At 41.0% G+C, this 20,635-nt stretch overlaps 1 protein-coding gene across 7 annotated transcripts in view; it reads right to left on the bottom strand.

The window, feature by feature from the left end:
• Positions 1-20,635, bottom strand: part of LOC121285630 (membrane-associated phosphatidylinositol transfer protein 2) — a 405,846-nt gene that overhangs the window by 24,908 nt on the left and 360,303 nt on the right. For 6 of the 7 annotated variants that reach the window (XM_041202263.1, XM_041202265.1, XM_041202264.1 and 3 more), the window contains 4 exons: positions 14,979-15,190; positions 9,543-9,718; positions 7,941-8,111; positions 3,300-3,464 (listed from right to left, as the gene is read on the bottom strand). In XM_041202263.1, the coding sequence (XP_041058197.1) occupies positions 3,300-3,464; positions 7,941-8,111; positions 9,543-9,718; positions 14,979-15,190 (724 nt within the window). Of the gene's footprint in view, positions 1-3,299; positions 3,465-5,687; positions 5,835-7,940; positions 8,112-9,542; positions 9,719-14,978; positions 15,191-20,635 lie in introns of all 7 variants that reach the window. The other variant, XM_041202269.1, reaches the window with a different exon arrangement.

Genomic DNA, 20,635 nt, shown 5'->3' with positions numbered 1-20,635 from the left:
TCAGCAGAATTCACACAATTCTGTTTCAGCTTTTGCTTGTTCTGATTCTGTGACAGCTTGGGTTTGGACTGTTTATAGTCCTGAGAGAAAGTGCATTTTGAAAGGGCTTCGTTGTAGGGGACAAGTTTAAGCAAGAAAGCCAACTTTTTGCAATTGTTTGGGTGATATTTTTGCTCTGAGAAATGAAAGTAAAACAAAATTCACATTACACAACACACAAATCAATACCAAAGACCTTGGTTTCTATTTATAATAACATTTAAAATGTATTTGTTTGGTTTATAACAGAATTTTGCAACGGGGTTTGCTGTATTGTTCTTATATTTCACGCTCTCTTCATCATGAATGAAACTTTAGCTTTCTGCACCTCTGATAATACATTGGACTGGGGGGACAGATATCAATTCTGGCTTTTCCTAATAACTTTGCCTTCTTTCCCCACAGTACTATCAGCTGGTATCCTGGCTTAGAATGAACAAGCTCACCTTAGCCACTGGCTAAGAGGCAGGCCTATCACTCAATCTAAAGGCTACCATGGTGCGAGTTAAGCATTCTGATTACTGGACCCTGGAGACTATGAATGGCATTATTTATAAAGAACAAAGAACAAAGAAAGGTACAGCACAAGAACAGGCCCTTCGGCCCTCCAAGCCTGCACCGATCATATTGCCCGTCAACTGAAACATTTGCACTTCGGGGGTCTGTATCCCTCTATTCCCATCCTATTCATGTATTTATCAAGCTGCCTCTTAAACACCACTATCGTACCTGCTTCCACCACCTCCTCTGGCACCAAATTCCAGACACTCACTACCCTCTGCGTAAAAAACTTACCCCGCACATCTCCTCTATAGTTTTCTCCTCTCACCTTAAATCTGTGTCCCCTAGTGATTGACTCTACCACCCTGGGAAAAAGTTTCTGACTGTCTACTCTGTCCATGCCACTCATAATTTTGTAAACTTCTACCAAGTCGCCCCTCAATCTCCGTCGCTCTAGTGAGAACAATCCGAGTTTCTCCAACCTCTCCTCATTGCTACTAACCTCCAGACCAGGCAGCATCCTGGTAAACCTCCTCTGCACCCTCTCCAATGCCTCCATATCCTTCTGGTAATGTGGCGACCAGAATTGCACGCAATATTCCAAGTGTGGCCTAACCAAGGTTCTATACAGCTGCAGCATGACTTCCCAGCTTTTATACTCAATCCCCCTGCCAATGAAGGCAAGCATGCCATATGCCTTCCTGACTACCTTATCCACCTGCGTTGCCACTTTCAGTGACCTGTGGACCTGTCCACCCAGATCCCTCTGCCCGTCAATGCACTTAAAAGTTCTGCCATTTACTGTATAATTCCTGCCTGTATTGGACCTTCCAAAATGCATTACAGTTTAAACAGTCAGATATTTGAAACAGCTTAGTACTTAAGTTAGTATTGAGGTTTGTATCCAAAATCAGTGACCAATCATCAACCAATTTTCAAACAAAAAACGGAAAATTTAAAAAATGATCTTGTCTGATAAGATGGGATTCCAAAATAATTTGGCAATCAGTTCTGCAATTATAACACTTTCAGGGTCTAAAAGTCACCAATGCCTTCACTGCAGGTGCGTCACATACAAAACGCTGGTAAAAACGTTTTTTCCCCCTAGTAAAGTGGGAATGTTGTTTGTGGTCTGCCTTTTGCTGAAATGTGGAGATCAAATAGATATAGAAAAGTGAAGTGAGGCTGAAAGCATTTTAGACATTGTCACACCAAACGTAAAGCTATACAAGGAACAGAAAATGACTGGTCAAAACTGTACAAATGTATCACACTGGAAAAATTTCTTCAGGCATTTAGAAAGGCACATAATGGTAAATAATACAAGAAACTTTCTACTTCTTAAACTTTGCCTATATAATTTTACCCTCCCTCCCAACACTTACTCTATCCATCCTGTGCTCTACTAACGAATAGGAGACCAGACAGGTAATCTGAACTCAAGCTTTTGTCAATGCAGCTCTTCTGAGAACCAATGAGACTGGGGGCAGGTGGAGGCAAAATTCTCCCTCTGACTTTCTCTCCTTTGCTGTGAGCAAGTGTTCAGTCTCAATTTAAAATCTCCTGTGACCGCAGACTTGAGAACAAACAAAACTAGACAATGCTGGAAGCACACAGCAGGTCAATCAGTATCTGTGGAGAGGAACGGACAAGTTACTGCTTCAGGTGTACAGCCTGTTAGGCTCTAATAAAGGGCTGTATATCTGAAATATTAATTGATCTTTCCTCCCCACTGATGCTGTGTGTTCTTGTTGTTTTCTGTATTTGTTTTGAAATTAGGAACGAATTATGCTGGGAGCAGCAGCGTGTTTGCTTACAGCCTGTTGTAGCTCAGTGCATCAACATTTCAATCCACCACACCACAATCCAACCAAACAATCTGGTTTTGTCACCTTAAATATTGTAAAAATGACATGACAGCAGCTACACTAACGTGAATCAAACTTGCAATAGAAAATGGATCTCTTACAAAGACAGGACAATACTATTTTAGAAGAACTAATGTGTTCTGGTAATATTAATGTGCAGCAATATATTTTAACTGATGGAATACATTAATACTTGAAGTTCAATATCAATGGATAAATAAGGAAAAGGATGGTGAGAAGGCTAATGGAGAAATGGACACTCTGAGCACTATTCCCAGCCCAATCTCCTGAATACATTCTGCATTCTTAGGAATATTGTCCAGAACCAGGATAAATACTCATGCTGGCTATCTAACACATATCAACAGAATCTTTAGAAAGGTTTGTAGAATACCAAAGGGGGTGAATAGATAGAAGCAAATTTTTGCCCAATTTCTATTTATGGAATTTTGTCCTGGAATGCACCAATGCAATATTATTTATAATAATTTTTTTAACAACATATTAGCAATTATATCCAGCTTCCTATCGCTCTGCTATGCAGTAAGCCAGCTGCATTGAATAAGCAAAAGTTGAATTTGCCTTGGAGGGGGAACACTCTTCATAGGTTCAGTTTGCTAAACGAACTCTAGCCAGCTACTAAATCTGGTGTCATATTCTCATGTGAGATCAGGAAAGGGCACGTTTACAATAAAATAGTTGATCAGGGATCAGCTTTTAACAGCCAGTGCCTGCACTCAATCCGCTTGGCACCCCATGCAATTGTTTAGATTGCAGGGTCCTAGTGCAGCACCAGGATCAGCCAGATAGGGTTCTTTGTAATAACTCAGTGGAATGATATTCATGTTTAGTGATAAGACACAGGATGTTTTGATGTACGGTAGTACTTACTGTTGGCTATGTTGGAAGCTGTATAACTGTCTGCCATTCCCGACACCTGGCTAGCGATGCTGACCTCACTCGCCCTCCGGAATCCCCGGAAGATTGGGGCTGTTACGGGGGAGGAAGGAGATGAACTTTCCATGAAGACACCAGCGTGAGACTGAATAACATCTGCTATTGAGCCAAAACAAGGGAATCAAAGTTAGATCCATCAAGACAACAATGAACAAGCTCAAAGAAAAAAAGCACAAAGCATCAACTATCATATCTAAGATGCAAATCTTTATCGTTGATTTCAAGGGGGAGAATGTTCCATCTTGAGTTTTGAGGCAAAAAGAAAGCTCCAACTAAGTAAAGATAATACAAGTGGCCTGTCCACACAAATAAAGGCTGTTGGGAGACAGAAGGGGAAAATAAACAAAACAGCAAGATTTGGATCAGTTTGTAAACATAGAAGGTAGTAGATTGCTGATAGTGAAGGGATGTCAAACCCGAGCCTTGGGAAATTCTACATTGCTTGACTGGGTCACTAGACTTAAATTTCAAGTGCTAGTCACACCACCCAATTCACAGCAGAATTTTGGATTTAGTAAAATCATGCAAAAAAGTTTAAGTATCTTCATTATTTGGAAGGCTTGTTCAATTATTATTCACACCTCTATTTCTGATTTGTACAAATGGAAGCACAACATCAATAAAAATGGTGAAAAACGAGCCTGTCAATTGCAAGATAGATTAGCAGTCATAATGTCAATCTCACAATTAAAAATGAAGGGTTTGAATCCCAGGGCTGAATGGTTCTTTGTTAGGCAGTACAGCGCATCAAGAACATTTTGGGGAAAGTCAAGCAAATGGACACTGTCCTTCTCAATTCACTCCAAGCCTTCTATATACCAGCAAGGGACAGGGTTGGCCAGTGGCTGTAGAGAGAGCTGTGATCTGACATATTTCCATATCAGTTTGGAAATGGACAATAATCAAGAAACTAGAGGAGTAGTGAGGAGTAGTATTAAGGGAGGAGTCATTGATAAAACTCAAGTGGGGAACCCGTGACTACTTGTATTAAAAAGTTGCATCAGAGATACTGCAGAATGCCACATATTCTGACATTGATTGGCACCATTTTGTACTGGTTGACCGGTGCAATGATCCACTATAGTTTTTTCTTAAAGTTACTTTGTGTCTTACAAATTCAGTGATTTTGTGACTGCTTATGTCTTGGTTTATCTGTTCAAGGAAACCAAATTAAAAAATGATTATTACAGGTGTATTTAGCAACTTAATGGAACTTCAAACAGTACGAATTATTTCAGCACGAACTTCTCAGCAATGATGTCATGCCAAAAAATCAAAAGCACAAAATGCAAAGTAAAACTCAAACTCACTCCATTAAGACAGGGTTTGAATAGACCATTATTTCATTAATATGATTGTTGGAATAGAAATTAACTGCATGCAAAAATGAAATTATAATCTGTAGCTAGATGAAATCAAAGAATTACTAAGCATATTTTGATTTTTGATATTGATGGAAGATTGACTTGACAGTACACAAGCCAAAATTAATCTGGTGTAAAAACAGCGGATTCCTTAAATCTAGGTCTTTGCAGTGATGCTGGAGGTTGTTACTCACCAGCAGTACATTGGTCAGGGACAGCTTAATGAATGAAGCTGTTCAGCAATTATTTTTACATTTTAATCAATCTCATGTGGCATTGCAAACAGGGAGTCAGGACCAAGTCTTCAGTTGAAGTGAGATTAGAGGGCAGGGGATAATGGGACCAGGGAACACAAATATAGCTCAGTTCCCTTTGTGAAGTTTCATGCTGTATACACTCACATTAACACATGGAAAACTCTGACCAATGGTGTCTTGAATTTAGTTCGATGAAATGCTTACATATTAAAATGGATGCTTTAGTAAATGCAGACAAAAATTAAACATTTAATTGCGGACTTGAAAGAATTTCAACTGCGCTGAAAATAATCTAATAATATAACCATTTATAACCAACTACAGGTTAGTGATTGTTCTCATTTTGCAATTTAGATTCCAACTGAATTCGTACACTACAATACTGTCTAAGCATCTGTAGGTGCATTTGTAGGTCTGGAAGTGCCTTGGGGCGTTTTACTACTTTAAAGGTGCTATATAAATGCAAGTTGTTGTTGGAGATGGATGTGTGTAGGTCCAGGTATGTGCATGCACCTGCACATTTTTCCCAATTGATTAACATTAGCGTACTCTTGTTGCATCACATTCTCCTTGCACACTGCCCCACCCCCACAACAGTGAAAATTTTTCAAGTCCACTCGAATCACAAAACATGTCACTTCTAAGCAAAGAAGCAGGCACACAGCACATATCACAACAGTACAGAAGGAGAGACTACACACACTCTGCAACAGTTGGATTCCTACTGGAACCATCTTGCCAGTTAAGGACAGGAACAGGTATACTAGTTTCCATTACACTCTCCTGTCGTTGGAGACTCACTAATGGAGTTTCCAGGATGAGGGTGGGATTGTTCTGGACTGTCTCAACTAGAGCAGATGGGAAAAAAACAAAAGGACAGACATCTAGCCACAAACTGTACCACGAACATCACAGTCAACCACTTAAAGCAACTGAGATTTCAAGGATAAATGCTGGCAACTTTTTATTTGTACTTTATGATTATTATTTCTCCATACTATTGAAATAGTTTGTAGACTGAGCTTTATCTAATTTAACTAAAGTGGTTTTAAACGTCTACACTGCAGGATCAAATTTATTTCCTTAAAACTGAGAATAAAGGCAAACTTATTGAAACATAAAACATATACAGTTTCTTAGCCATTCCTGCATTAACAATAATGAGGAGAATCAAGTTCAGTCTCTTGCAGTTTTTATGAACACTTACACCTGGCAAGTTCCTATTTCTTGCTGCTGCACTACTATCGAAATATTTACATATTTCTTACAGGAATGGTCTACTTAATATTTTGTTTACCACTACTTGGGGACCAGGGTCCTTTGCATACAAAATTAATGCTATTTCCTATTTATAGAATCGTTACAACACAGGAGGTGGCCATTCGGCACATTGTGTTTGAACCGGCTCTCCAAATGAGCATTATGACTTAGTACCATTGCCCTGCCTTTTCCCCATAACCCTGCACATTGTTTCTATTTAAATAATCATCTAATGCCCTCTTGAATGCCTCCACCATGCTTCCAGGCAGTGCATTCCAATCCCAAACTACTCGCTGTGTGAAAAAGTTTTTTCTGACATCACGTTTGCTTCTTTTGCAAATCATTTTAAATCTGTGCCCTCTCGTTCTCGATCCTTTTACGAGCACGGACAGTTTCTCCCTATCTACTCTATCCAGCTCCCTCATGATTTTCAACACCTTTATCAAGTCTCCTCTTAGCTTTCTCCTCTCCAAGGAGAACAGTCCCAATCTGTCCAATCTATCTTCGTAACTGAAATTTCTCATCTCTGGAACCATTCTTGTAACCTCTTCTGCACTCCCTCCAACTCGTTCACACCTTTTCTATGGTGTGGTGCCCAGAACTGTACACAATACCCCAGCTGAGGTCTAACTAGCATCTTATATAGGCTCAGCATAATCTCCCTACTCTATGCCCCTATTAATAAAGCCCAGGATACTGTATGTTTTATTAACTGCTCTATCCACATGTTCTGCCACCTTCAATGATCTGTGCACATATACACCCAGGTCCCTCTGCTCCTGCACACCCTTAAGAATTGTGCCCCTTACTTTATATCACCTCTCCATGTTCTCCTACCAAAATGCATCACATCACCCTTCTCCACATTGAACTTCATCTGCTACCTATCCGCCCACTCCATCAACTGGTCTATGTCCTTTTTAAGTTCTATACTGTCCTCCTCACAGTTTACAATGCTTCCAAGTTTTGTATCATCTGCAAACTTAGAAATTGTTCCCTGCACACCAAGATCCAGATCATTAATATATATCAGGAAAAACAAGGGTCCCAATACCGACCCCTGGGGAACTCCAATATAAACCTTCCTCCAGCCTGAAAAATATCCATTAACCATTACCCTCTGCTTCCTATTACTCAGCCAATTTTGTATCCATGTTGCTACTGTCCCTTTTATTCCATGAGTTATAACTTTTCTTACAAATATGTTGTGTGGCACTGTACTGAATGCCTTTTGAAAGTTCATATACACCACGTCTACAGCATTACCCTCATCTACCCTTTGTTACCTCTTCAAAAAACTCCAGCAAGTTATTTAAACATGATTTCTCCTTTAGAAATCTATGCCCTTCATAATCAACACACATTTTCCCACGGCACTGCAACACTGCAGTATTCTTCAACTTATATCCAAAAATCTTCATAGAAAACATTTTTAAAAATCAAGTCTGTCTATTGGCAAGCATTTACTACTGCAAGTTTTATATCCTCATGCATGTTGTAGTTGATTAAAACACTTTCTAAATAGAGCACTTGTTGTAATATATAGTTACAATCATGCTGGCTAATTATTAATAATTTACTTTCAAAACATCCTACACAGTAGCTTTTGGTAAACACATACACGGTGCAATGCACACAGGATATCTAACTATGTTAACAAGTAGCTCTCCGTTGCTGACTGAAAGTATGCCTACCCAGAAGAGCAGAGCTGCCATCACCCAGCGGGAACCTCTGATAGCGGGGAACATTAAATGGTGGCAGCAGGTGGAATTTCTTCTCCAGAAGTGGCTCCAAGCGGGAAGATGAAGGATCCGCTGGGTGGAACAGATTGTAAACTTGCTGACATGCTGGTCTCAACTGGGAGACTAGTGAAGAATGGAATAGATGTGACAATTAACAGACTTTAGTTTGACAAAATGTCTTCTAAGGTAAACATTAGTTTTCGTTATAGAAGTAACACATTATTGAGGAAAGGGACAACAGCAAGTATCCCATTATTCATACCAGCTACTAGAAGAGAAACCTTCAAATTCATTTTAAATTGAAGTCAGTTAAATGTTCACTTGCCTCTATTTGAAGTTACCTATTGGGTTACTTCCTAATTTAAAAAATGCAACAAAAAATGACCAATAATAACAGACAAAAAAAATGTATCTGGTACAAGTCCTTATCATTCCCAAATAAGTTATTAACCAAATGGTGCTAGAATGCTCCCAGCAGCTTAACTAGGGAACTTGGGATATCCAAGATGACAGGAGATAGGAAAAGGAAATTTTGCCTCCCTTGCGAAAAGTTTATTGGATCCCTTGATTGTCACTTTACCTTTATAGGGTGTAATCAGTTACATTATATTAATATCAATCGTACAGGGCAGAGTGACTACACTTCAAAAGCGCTTCAATGGCTGTAAAGTGCTTTTGGCTGTCCCAAGGTTGTGAAAGGCACAATATCAATGCAAGTTTTTTTTTTCTTTTCAGTTTCTTTCTGAAACGTGATGGCCAAAATCAGACCATTTTTAAAATACATTGGATGTCATTTAGACTTTGAGATGAAAGTTAATGGAAATAAAAGGCGGTAAAACAGGCTGTTGATTTGCTAACTGCTATTTTGCACTTGCACCAAATTAAAATGAATCCTGGCTATTTGACTAGATAGGATGGGGAGGATTAACTGGGGAATCAACACAAAATCCAGAGAGAGAGAGGTGGGTGAAAGATCCAAAGTATTTGTTTCCAATGTCATCTATCCAGGAACAGAACATGTACTGAATGTGGATTTGCAACAGTGCTTTGAGAGAGACCTGGATAAGATCCAGCGAGTGGAAGGTATCTCAAGTTATAGAAGCTGGGTGGGTTAACAACTGCCAGTGCTGGCAGCCCCACGGTCTCTGCAATTTAATTGTTTTTGGGAGTGAGTAACTGTGGCCAATGTTTGCAATCACTGTGGTCTTTGTGTTTCAATCATCTTTGGGGTCAGGGTGGAATTCCCTGCAGGTTTTTTTTCCGGTATTGGCCACATTTTGTTTTGCATCTTCTAAGAGATTGCATGACTAGGAATGGTTCATTGCTGGATCAGACAGGTTGGATGGAACAATTGGTTTCCAGCCCTTTTTCGATGTCTTCTCCATTAGAGTGATGCAGAACCACTTCTGGAGCACAGTACTAAACAAGAAAGGCTGCAAGAGGTTTGACACCAATACATTTCTTCACCGGTCACAGAACGTAGAAACAAACTGTTGGCAGACAATCTCTCAGCTTCACTGTAACAGTAGGAAGCGGATCAGTAAAGCTACACACCGTCCAAGTTGGGGATAACAGTCTTCCTCAATGCCAGCACCAGTCCCAAGGGGGAACCAAACACAAAGAAGTCAGTCACTTCAAATTCAAACTTTCCGGGGCTTACTCCATCCAACATGGTCGAGTTGCTAGATCGCCGAGACCCAGAATCATTCCTTAATACACTAGAATGTAAACTAAAAGACAAAACGTGAACATTCATATTACAACTTTTTTTAAAAACTAAATTTCCTGTAAGCATTACACCTCTGCTTGCTCATCAACCTGCCAACTTATTAAAGAGAACATTTGTTTTAAGGAAAAAGTAATGGACAGCATTGCTACAAGCAGTGCTGGGAAATCAGGTCCATTCTGCCCTTTAACAGGTCTCAATAAATGCTGCCACCTACCCGAGGTGCAGGTGAACACAGAGGCTAAAAACCAGTAAACAGCAGCAAAAGAGAAGGCAAGTGGAACCTAATGACAAAAACTCAACAGGTCATAATAAATCATAAGGCAGAAGTGCTTTCGTTAACTGTGAACTGAGGTCAAGTCTGAAGATTTGAATCAGGCAAAAACTAACAAAAAATTAAAAGGTGAGAATCACTGTTTTTAAATCAGTTACATATACTAATACTGAAGACCAGCACTGTGCTGCAAAACCTTGTATTATAAAATGGGAGGGAACCAAGCTGACATTAAACTTCAATTGACAAAAAACACTAGCACAAAATAATTTTGTTTGTAATTCTCAAAGGCAGAGAAGTTTAAAACCTTTAATATAGTGTCAATATACAAAACTGTTGTCTATTCAAATTATTATTTTCAAATCCCAGTGCATGTAAAAACAATTGTAAAAGCAAAGCATCTTAATGACCATCTTAATAGACAGGAATCAGTAGTAATGTCTATTTTTGTCCCGTCTCTGAATCTATGTTAAAGCTGTCATATACATGAAAATAATTTTATATATATATGTGTGTATAAATATATATATATATATATATATATAATGCATAAATTTTCAGTGCCCTTGCTGAACTGCTCATCCATTCCTTAAGTCAAGATTAGAGGTAACAATGCATATTTGGCAGCCTCCCATGTTCTATTAAACTTAAGCTCATCCATCGGCCCAGTGCTTGCTCACCTATATTGGCTCACAGTCCAGCAACACCTTGATTTAAAAATTCTTACCCTTGATTTGAAGTCTCTCTATTAGCTTGCCCCTCCCCACCTCTGTAACCTTCTCCAACCCTAGAACCCTCTGAGATATCTGTGCTCCTCCAACTCTGACTGCTTGAGCATCCTTGATTTTATCATTGGTGGCCGTGTCATCAGTTGCCAAGGTTCGAAACTCTAGAATCTCCCTGCTTTTCTATCTTTCTTTCTTCCTTTAAGACATTCCTTAAAACCTACCTTTTTGACCAAGGTTTTAGTCATTTTAATTTTGTCAGGATGTGGATGTCACTGGTATGGTTTTAATTCTTGTGTTCTTGTTGTTCCCCAGACAGCAGTGGAGCCTGGGTCATTGAAAACGTTCAAGGTTGAGCTTGACAGATTTTTGATCAACAAGAGATCTTATTGAAACGTACAAGATTCTGAGGGGGCTTGACAGGGTAGATGTCGAGAAGATGTTTCCCCTAGATGGGGAATCTCCAACTAGGGGACATAGTTAAAGAATAAGGGGACACTCATTTTAAACAGAGATGTGAAGGAATTTCTTCTCTCAGAGGATAGTGAATGTCTGGAATTCTTTACCCCAGGAAGTTGTGGAGGCTAGATCACAAAGTATTTAAAGAGGAGGGAGAAAGATTTTTGAAATATCGGGGCGTTGAGGGCTATGAGGAGCTGGCACAAAAGAGGAGTTGAGGCCTGGGGCAGATCAGCCATGATCTTAATGAATGGTGGGGCAGGCTTGAGGGGCCGAATGACCTACACCTGCTCCTATTTCTTTTGGTCTAAACATAGCATGATTCAAACAAGTCAACAAGGTTTTTACAAAAGGGAGTCAAGGGTTGAGGGGCAGATAGGAAAGTGGAGTTGAGGCCACAATTTTTAAAAATTAATTCATGGGATGTGGGTGTCGCTGGCTAGACCAGCATTTATTGCCCATTCCTAATGGTCCTTGAGATGGTGGTGAGCTGCCTTCTTGAACTGCTGCAGTCCGTGTGGTGTAGATACATACACAGCACTGCAGGATTTTGACCCAGCGACAGTGAAGGAACGGCGATATATTTCCAAGTCAGGATGGTGAGTGACTTGGAGGGGAACTTCCAGGTGGTGGTGTTCCCATGTGTCTCCTGCCCTTGTCCTTCTAGATGGTAGTGGTCGTGGGTTTGGAAGGTGCTACCTAAGGAAGTTTGGTGAGTTCCTGCAGTGCATCTTGTAGATGGTACACACTGCTGACAGTGTGCATTGGTGGTGGAGGAGTGAATGTTTGTGAGTTGGGTGCCAATCAAGCAGACTGTTTTGTCCTGGATGGTGTCAAGCTTCTTCAGTGTCATTAGAGATGCACTCATCCAGGCAAGTGGGGAGTATTCCATCACACTCCTGACTTGTACCTTGTAGATGGTGGACAGGCTTTGGGGAGTCAGGAGGGGAGTTATTCGCCACAGGGTTCCTATCCTCTGACCTGTTCTTGTAGCCACAATCAGGTCAGCCATGATCTTATTAAATGATGGAGCAGGCTTACGGGGCCAAATAGCCTACTCTTGCTCCTAATTATTGTGCCTTTGCGAGCATTTACTGCCCAATCCCTAATTGCCCTTAAGAATGTAGTGGTGAGCCACATTCTTGAATACAACTGAGAAACGGCCCTAATTTCTTTATATGTGACTCAGTGCCAATTTTCTTTATACCACCCCTGTGAAACACCTTGAGATGTTTTACTATGCTAAAGGTGCTACATGAATACAAGTTGTTTTTTTTGTTATTAGCCAGTAAACCTCTTCAGCCAACACCTTGTCCGGTAGGGTTTGAAAGTAAATTGGCTAATCTGAACAGATATTTTGCAGAGATGCTTTCTAGATCCAAAGAGAGAAGGTAAACTGAGCTCAGCTTTCTGTGGAATTTTTCATTTGGTGAGTTTGAGTTACCCAGGAAATAACCTTTTCTCCACCATAGATCCAGATTGCTTGGGGGAGGAGGAAGACGGAAAGGGGTCTTTTGACTCCCTAATCATTCAGAGCCCAGAAAATGGGGTTTGGAGGTTATTACCTCCATTTCATTCACAAGCGCCTCTGTCACCTGTCTTCAGTCTTTAGGTTTGGCCAGCAAGTCTGTGCAGTTCCCAGTTCAAACTTTGGACCAGGTGAGTCACCATTCCCCAGTTCCCTTCCTTCCTGCCAAGTTGCCCAAATCTCAATAAAAGCAAAATACTGCAGATGCTGGAAATCTAGAACAAAAACAAAAATACCTGGAAAAACTCAGCAGGTCTGACAGCATCTGTGGAGGGATACAGTTGACGTTTCGAGTCCGTATGACCATCTCGAGTCTGACACCCCTCTTGTCCACCAAAGCAAACTCCACCCCAGCTACCATTGGAACATAAGAAATAGGAGGAGGAGTTGGCCATAAAGCCATTGGAGCCGGCTCCAACACTCAATAAGATTAGGCTGAACTTCACTTTTGCACACTATCGCATAATCCTTGACTCCTCTCCTTTAGTCCAAACATGGACAAAAGAGCTGAACTCCCAAGGTGAGGTAAGAGTGACTGCCCTTCAAGACATCAAGGCAGCATTTGACCAAGTGTGGCAACAAAGAGCCCTAGCAAAACTGGAATCAATGGGAATCAGGGGGGAAACTCTCTACTAGTTGGAGTCATACCTAGCACAAAGGAAGATGGTTGTGGTTGTTGGAGGTCAATCATCTCAGTTCCAGGACATCACTGCAGGAGTTCCTCAGGGTAGTGTCCTTGGCCCAAACATTGTTAGCTGCTTCATCAATGATATTCCTGCCATCATAAGGTCAGAAGTGGGGTTGTTCGCTAATGATTGCGCGAAGTTCAGCACCATTCACAACTCCTCAGATACTGAAGCAGTCCATGTCCACGTGCAGCAAGACCCGGACAACATTTAGGCTTCGGCTGATAAGTAGCAAGTAACATTGGCATAACACAAGTGCCAGACAATGACCATCTCTAACAAGACAGAATCCAACCATGTCCCCTTGACATTCAATGGCATTACCATCGTCAAATTCCCCACTATCAACATCCTGTGGGTTATCATTGACCAGAAACTGAAATGGACCAGTAATATAAATTCTGTGGCTACAAGAGTAGGTCAGAGGCTGGGAATTCTGCAGAGAGTAACTCGCTTCCTGACTCCCCAAAGCCTGTCCACCATCTATAATAAAAGCAAAATGCTGTGGATGCTGGAAATCTGAAAGAAAAACAGGAAATGCTGGAAAAACTCAGCAGGTCTGACAGCATCTGTGGAGAGAGAAACAGAGTTAACATTTCAAGTCCATATGACTCTACTTCAGAGCTCTGAAGGAGGAGTGTGATGGAATACTCTCCACTTGCCTGGATGAGTGCAGCTCCAACAACACTCAAGAAGCTTGACACCATCCAGGACCAAGCAGCCTGCTTGACTGGCACCCCATTCACTGCCTTCAACATCCACCCCCTCCACCACTGAGGCACAGTAACAGCATTGTGTACCATCTACAAGATGCAATGCAGCAATTCAACAAGGCTCCTTTGACAGCACCTGCCAAACCCTTGACCTCTTACCACCTACAAGGACAAGAGCAGCAGATGCATGGGAACGTTACCACCTGAAAGCTCCCCTCCAAGCCACACACAATTCTGACTTGGAAATATATCGACGTTTTTCACTTTTGCTGGTTCAAAATCCTGGAACTCCCTTCCTAACTGTAAGTGTACTTACACCACATACACTGCAGTGATTCAAGAAGGCAGCTCACTACCACATCCTCAAGGGCAATAAATGCTGGTCTAGCCAGTGATGCCCACATCTCTTGAAAGAATAAAATATACCCAAAGATCTATTAATCTCAGTTTTGAATATACTCAACAACAGAGAATTCATAGCTCTCAGGGGAAAGAATCCCAAAGATCCACAACCCACTGAGTGAAGAAATTTCTCTTCATCTCAGTTCTAAATGGCTGAGCCCTTATTCTGTGAGCCCTAGTTATAGATTCTCCAGCCAGGGAAAACATTCTTCCAGCTTCTATCCTGTCCACCATTTAAGTATTTTATGCATTTCAATGTGATTATGTTTCATTCTTCTAAACTCCAGGGAATGTAGGCCATGTCTACTCAATATCTCCTCACAGGACAATCGTCTCATCCCAGGAATCAGTCCGGTGAGCCTTGTTGCACTCTCTTTGGGGCAAGGAAACCCTTCCTTAGGTAAAGACAGCACATTGACATTTTACACATTTTGCTCCAAGTTAGTTAATGGTCGGATGAATCTTTTAAGCTCTTACCTCGAAAGGAAAGCCTGGTGGTGTTTAATTGTGTCCAGCTCATATGTTGAAGAATCACTCCTCTTTCTTGGCAGCTGTTTATTTGGATTATCCATGCTGCTTCGAGGAATGTCAATGTTGCTTCTACTGAGATGCCTGCTGGTTTCCAGGTTGGAAGCACTGCACGTACAGCTGTTGTTCACAACTATACCAGGAGATAATAGATCGTTGTCCTGTAAAATCAATTACAGCACACAGGCAATTGGTAACTGCTCCCAACAGAAAAGGCTACCTAAAAAGTAACTGTAAAATTGCACATTATTCATGCAGCTCTAAGGCCTGTTGGCTGCACTATGATTCATGTTTATTGTTGCTTATGTACAGCCAATTGGAGGCTTCAAATAGGCAGCAACAATGCTATACCTTGGCCAACAATCCAATTATAGTTGCACTGCTGTTACATTACACAAGACTTGCAACAGTATCACTGGTTCCCTGGGTCACAGCTCTTATATGACTGGATGATGCTAAAACTGTATCGCAGTTTCTGTTTTCTTGGGCCCCCGAGTGTTGTCACTAATTTACACTAATTTTAAGTTTGGATGTAGGTAAGTGAGTTTTGGAGGATAATTAGGCAGAACTTGACATTGGAAAAATGGGTGCAACATCAAACACATTTTCAATCCAACTTCCAGGTTTGGCCTAGGGAAACCTTTCATGATCTCTGCACACCTCCAGATCCGGCCTTTTGTGCATCCTGATTTTGTTCACCCCACCACTGGCGCTATGCCTTCAGCTGCCTGGGCCATAAGCTCTGGAACTTCCTCCCTAAACCTCTCTGCCTCTCTCTCCTCCTTTAGGACTTCCCCTAAAACCAGTCTCTTTCTGCCCCTTATGTGGTTCGGAACCAAATTTTGGCTGATTACATCCGTGAAGCCTCTTGGGACAATTTGCTATGATGAAGGTGCAGCATAAATTCAAGTTGTTGTTGTCATCTGCTCTCTTTCAGCAGCAGTGCTGCTACTAACAGCAACACAGCACAAAAGAGCAAAAAATGCGTTCTTACACTCAACACTCAATTTCCTAGAGAGTTCTCAATTTATGTATATTATCAGGAGAGGGGCAGATACGCTTCACATTGTATACGAACATACAAATTAAGAGGAGTAGGTCATTCAATAAGAGCTTAGCTGACCTGATTTTAACCTCAACTCCACATTCCCACCTACCCCCAATAACCTTTCACCCCCTTGCTCATCAAGAATCTATCTACCTCTGCCTTAAGAAAATTCAAAGACTCTGCTTCCTCCATATTTTGAGAAAGAGTTCCAAAGAGAGACTACTCTCACAGGAAAAAAATTCTCATCTCTCTTAAATGGGCCACGCCTTATTTTTAAACAGTTGTGTGTTCTAGTTACTCCCACAGGGGGAAACATCCTTTCCACATTCACCCTATCAAGACCCCTCAGGATCTCAAATGTTTCAATCAAGTCGCCTCTTACTCTTCTAAACTCCAGTGGATACAAGGCTAGCTTGTCCAACCTTTCCTCCAGATATTAGTCTGGTAAACCTTCTCTGAACTGCTTCCAATGCATTTACATCCTTCCTTAAATAAGGAGACCAATACTATACACAGTACTCCAGATGTGGTCTCACCAATGCCCTGTATAACTGACGCATAACCTTTCTACTTTTGCGTTCAATTCCCCTCGCAATAAACGATAACATTCTATTAGTTTTCCTAATTACTTGCTGTACCTGCATACTAACCTTTTGAATGAATTGCAAATTCATGCACTAGGACACCCAGGTCCCTCTGCATCTCAGAGCTCTGCAATCTCTCACCATATAGAAAATATGCTTCTTTTTTATTCTTCCTGCCGAAATGGGCAATTTCACATTTTTTGACATAAAACTCCATTTGCCTGATCTTTGCCCACTCACTTAACCTATCTATGTCCCTTTGTAGCCTCAAGTCCTCTCTACAACTTATTTTCCTACCTATCTTTGTATCATCAGGAAATGTAGCAACCATATCTTCGGTCCCTTCATCCAAGTCATTTATATAAATCGTAAAAAGTTGAGGCCCCAGCAATGATCTCTGTATCACACCACTCATTACATCTTGCCAAACAGAAAATGGCCCATCTATGCCTACTGTCTGTTCCCTGTTAACTAGCCAATCTTCCATCCATGCTGACATATTACCCCCTACACCATGAGCTTTAATTTTCCACAATAACCTTTGATTGGGCACCTTATCAAATGCTTTCTGGAAATCTAAGTACTGTGCATCTACCAGTTCCCCTTTATCTACAGCACATGTTACTTCTTCAAAGAACTCCAATGAATTGGTTAAACATTATTTCCTTTTCACAAGACCATGTTAACTCTGCTTGATTATCTTGAATTTTTGTAAGTGCCTTGCTATAAGGTCTTTAATAATAGCTTCTCACAATTTCCCTATGACAAATTTTAAGCTAACTGGCCTGTAGTTTCCTGCTTTCTGTCTCCCTCACTCTTTGAATAAAGGAGTTACCTTTGCTATTTTCCAATGTAATGGAACCTTCCCTGAATCTAGGGAATTTTGGAAAATTAAAACCAATGCATCAACTATCTCACTAGCCACTTCTTTTAAGATCCTAGGATGATGGTATGGGGAGGTAAGAGGCAAATCATCCATGCTGTAGTCAGGCACATCTAGTATACAAATCAAGTGGAGCATTGGCAGAATTCGTGCCCAATAAGCTCAGGAACAGTGTGTATTTTATTTATTCATTCATGGGATGTGGGTATTGCTGGCTAGGCCAGCATTTATTGCTCATCCCTAGTTGCCCTTGAGGTGATGGTGAGCTGCCTTCTTGCACCGCTGCAGCCCATGAGGTTTGAGCAGGAAGATCAACAGTAAAAGAAAATTTAGAGACAAGGACAGATTTGAATGGGACCTCAATGGCAACATTCACTATTTAAATTCACACAAATAAAACCAGTGTATGACAACCACACTGAGCAAGAAGAAATAGAAAGAAAATTTAAACCAACTATTATTTTAAGCAATGTGAAGCTATTTATTCTATTACCTAAAAGTTGAGGTTCTTGCAGTTTGTATGGATGAGAGTGGGGGCTGCAAGGTGATTGAGTGAACTGATCATGGTACAGGAAGGCATTCAAGGAAATAGGTGAAGAAGAGTCATACGGACTCAAAATGTTAACTCTGTTTCTCTCTCCAGATGCTGCTAGACTTGCAGAGTTTTTCCAACATTTTCTGTTTTTATTACAGTAAATAGGAATGTTGCGGTAGGACGGGATAATATAGTCAGGGGTAAGAGACAGTTCTCCGCAGCCAAGAGTGAGAGTCTGGAAGGCTGTGTTGCCTGCCCGGTGCCAGGTTTTGGACATGTGCTCTCAGCTGGAGGGGAACTTGCAGTAGAAGGGGGAGGATCCATATGGGTACCAATGACATAGAGAGGATGAGGAAAGGGGCTTTGTTTAAGGATTATGAGCAGCTAGGGGCTAAATTAAAAAGCAGAACTTCAAATGTAGTAAGCTCTAGATTAATACCTTAGCCACAAGCAAATTGGCATAGGGTAAATAAGATGACAGAGCCGAAAGCGTGGCTCAAAGACTGGTGTGGGAGAAATTGATTTTGATTTATGGGGCACTTGCATCAGTACTGGATAATGTGGGAGCTCCACCGTTGGATTGGTCTTCACCTGAATCATGCTGGGACCAGTGCTCTGATAACATATAATTAGGGCAGTAGAGAGGGCTTTAAACTAAATAGTGCAGGGAAGGGATCATATGAGGGGTGATATGGTAAATTAAAGGAAACAACAATGTAATAGATCAGGGAAGCGATTTGGGGAATGATAAACAGTGTGTGGCAAGAAGGGACAGGACATACAAACTTAAGAGTGTGCCTCAGCTAAGTCTATAGATTGCAAAAATGGTAAAAAAGGCAGAGTTAAAGGCTCTGTATCTGAATGTGCAGAGCTTTCATGACAAAATGGATGAATTGTTAGCACAGATAGAAATACATATGTACATAATGACCTGATAGTCATTACGGAGACATGGTTGCAAGGTGACCAAGGCTAGAACTTGAATATGGAAGGGTATTTAACATTCCAGAAAGACAGGAAGCTAAGAAAATGTGGTGGGGTAGCTCTGTTAATTAAGGATGACATTAGTACAATAGTGAGAGATGACTTTAGTTCGCAAGAGCAAAATGTAAAAACAGTTTGAGTAGAGATAAGAAATAGGAAAGGTAAGAGGTCACTTGCGGGAGTAAGGTCTCTAACAGTAGCTACACTATATGGAGAGTATATAGGAAGAAATAAGTGGGGCTTGTAAGAAAGGTACCGCAATAATCATGGGCGGCTTTAATCTACTTGTAGAATGGGCAAATCAGATTGGCAAAGGTAGCCTGGAAAAATGAATCTCAAAATCTTAACGGCATCGTGTCTGCACCGGCTCTCCAAATGTGCACTATGACCTAGTGCCATTGCCCTGCCTTTTCCCCTTGCCCCTGCACCTTATTTCAATTCAAATAATCATCTAATACCCTCTTGAATGCCTTGATTAAACCTGCCTCCACCACACATCCAGGCAGTGCATTCCAGACCCAAACCACTCGTTATGTGAAAAAGTTTTTTCTCATGTCACGTTTGCTTCTTTTGCAAATCACTTTAAATCTATACACTCTCGTTCTTGATCCTTTTACAATTGGGTACAGCTTCTCCCTATCTACTCTATCCAGCCCCCTCAGGATTTTGAAAACTTATATCAAGTCTCCTCTCAGCCTTCTCCTCTCCAAGGTAAACAGTCCCAACTTCTCCAATCTATCCTCATAGCTGAAGTTTCTCATCTCTGGAACCATTCTTGTAAACCTCTTCTGCACTCTCTCCAACGTGTTCACATCCTTCCTTTAATATGATGCCCAGGACTGTACACAATACTCCAGCTGAGGTCTAACGAGTATCATATATAAATTCAGCATAACCTCCCTGCTCTTGTACTCTATGCCCCTATTAATAAAGCCCGCTTTAATATGCTTTAATACGCTTTATTAACTGCTCTCTCCACCTGTCCTGCCACCTTCAATGATCTAAGCACACATACACCAAGTCTTTCTGCTCCTGCACCCCCTTCAAAATTTCACCCCTTATCTTATATTGCCTGTCCATGTTCTCCCTACCAAAATGCATCACCTCACATTTGCCCACATTGAACTTCATCTGCCACCTATCTGCCCATTCTAGCAACTTGCTTATGTCCTCTTGAAGTTCTACACCATCCTCCTCGCAGTTCACAACTCTCCCAAGCTTCATATCATCCTCAAACTTTGAGATTGCTCCCTGCACACCAAGATTTAGATCATTAATATATATCAGGAAAAGCAAGGGTCCCAATACTGACCCCTGGGGAACTCCACTACAAACCTTCCTCCAGCCCAAAAAACATCCATTGACGATTACTCTCTGCTTCTTATTTTTTCATCCACGTTGTTACTGTCCCTTTTATTCCATGAGCAATAACTTTTCTCAAGTCTGTTGTGTGACATTGTGTCAAATGCCTTTACAAAGTCCACCACATCAACAGCATTACCCTCATTGACTTTTTCTGTTACCTCTTCAAAAAACTCCAGCAAGTTAGTTAAACACGATTTCCTCTTTAGA

The sequence above is a fragment of the Carcharodon carcharias genome, chromosome 13 (genome assembly GCF_017639515.1).
Source record: "Carcharodon carcharias isolate sCarCar2 chromosome 13, sCarCar2.pri, whole genome shotgun sequence".
NCBI classification, from domain to species: domain Eukaryota; kingdom Metazoa; phylum Chordata; class Chondrichthyes; order Lamniformes; family Lamnidae; genus Carcharodon; species Carcharodon carcharias.
Note: the sequence above shows the minus strand (reverse complement) of the source record. Positions and strands in the feature narration are given on the sequence as shown.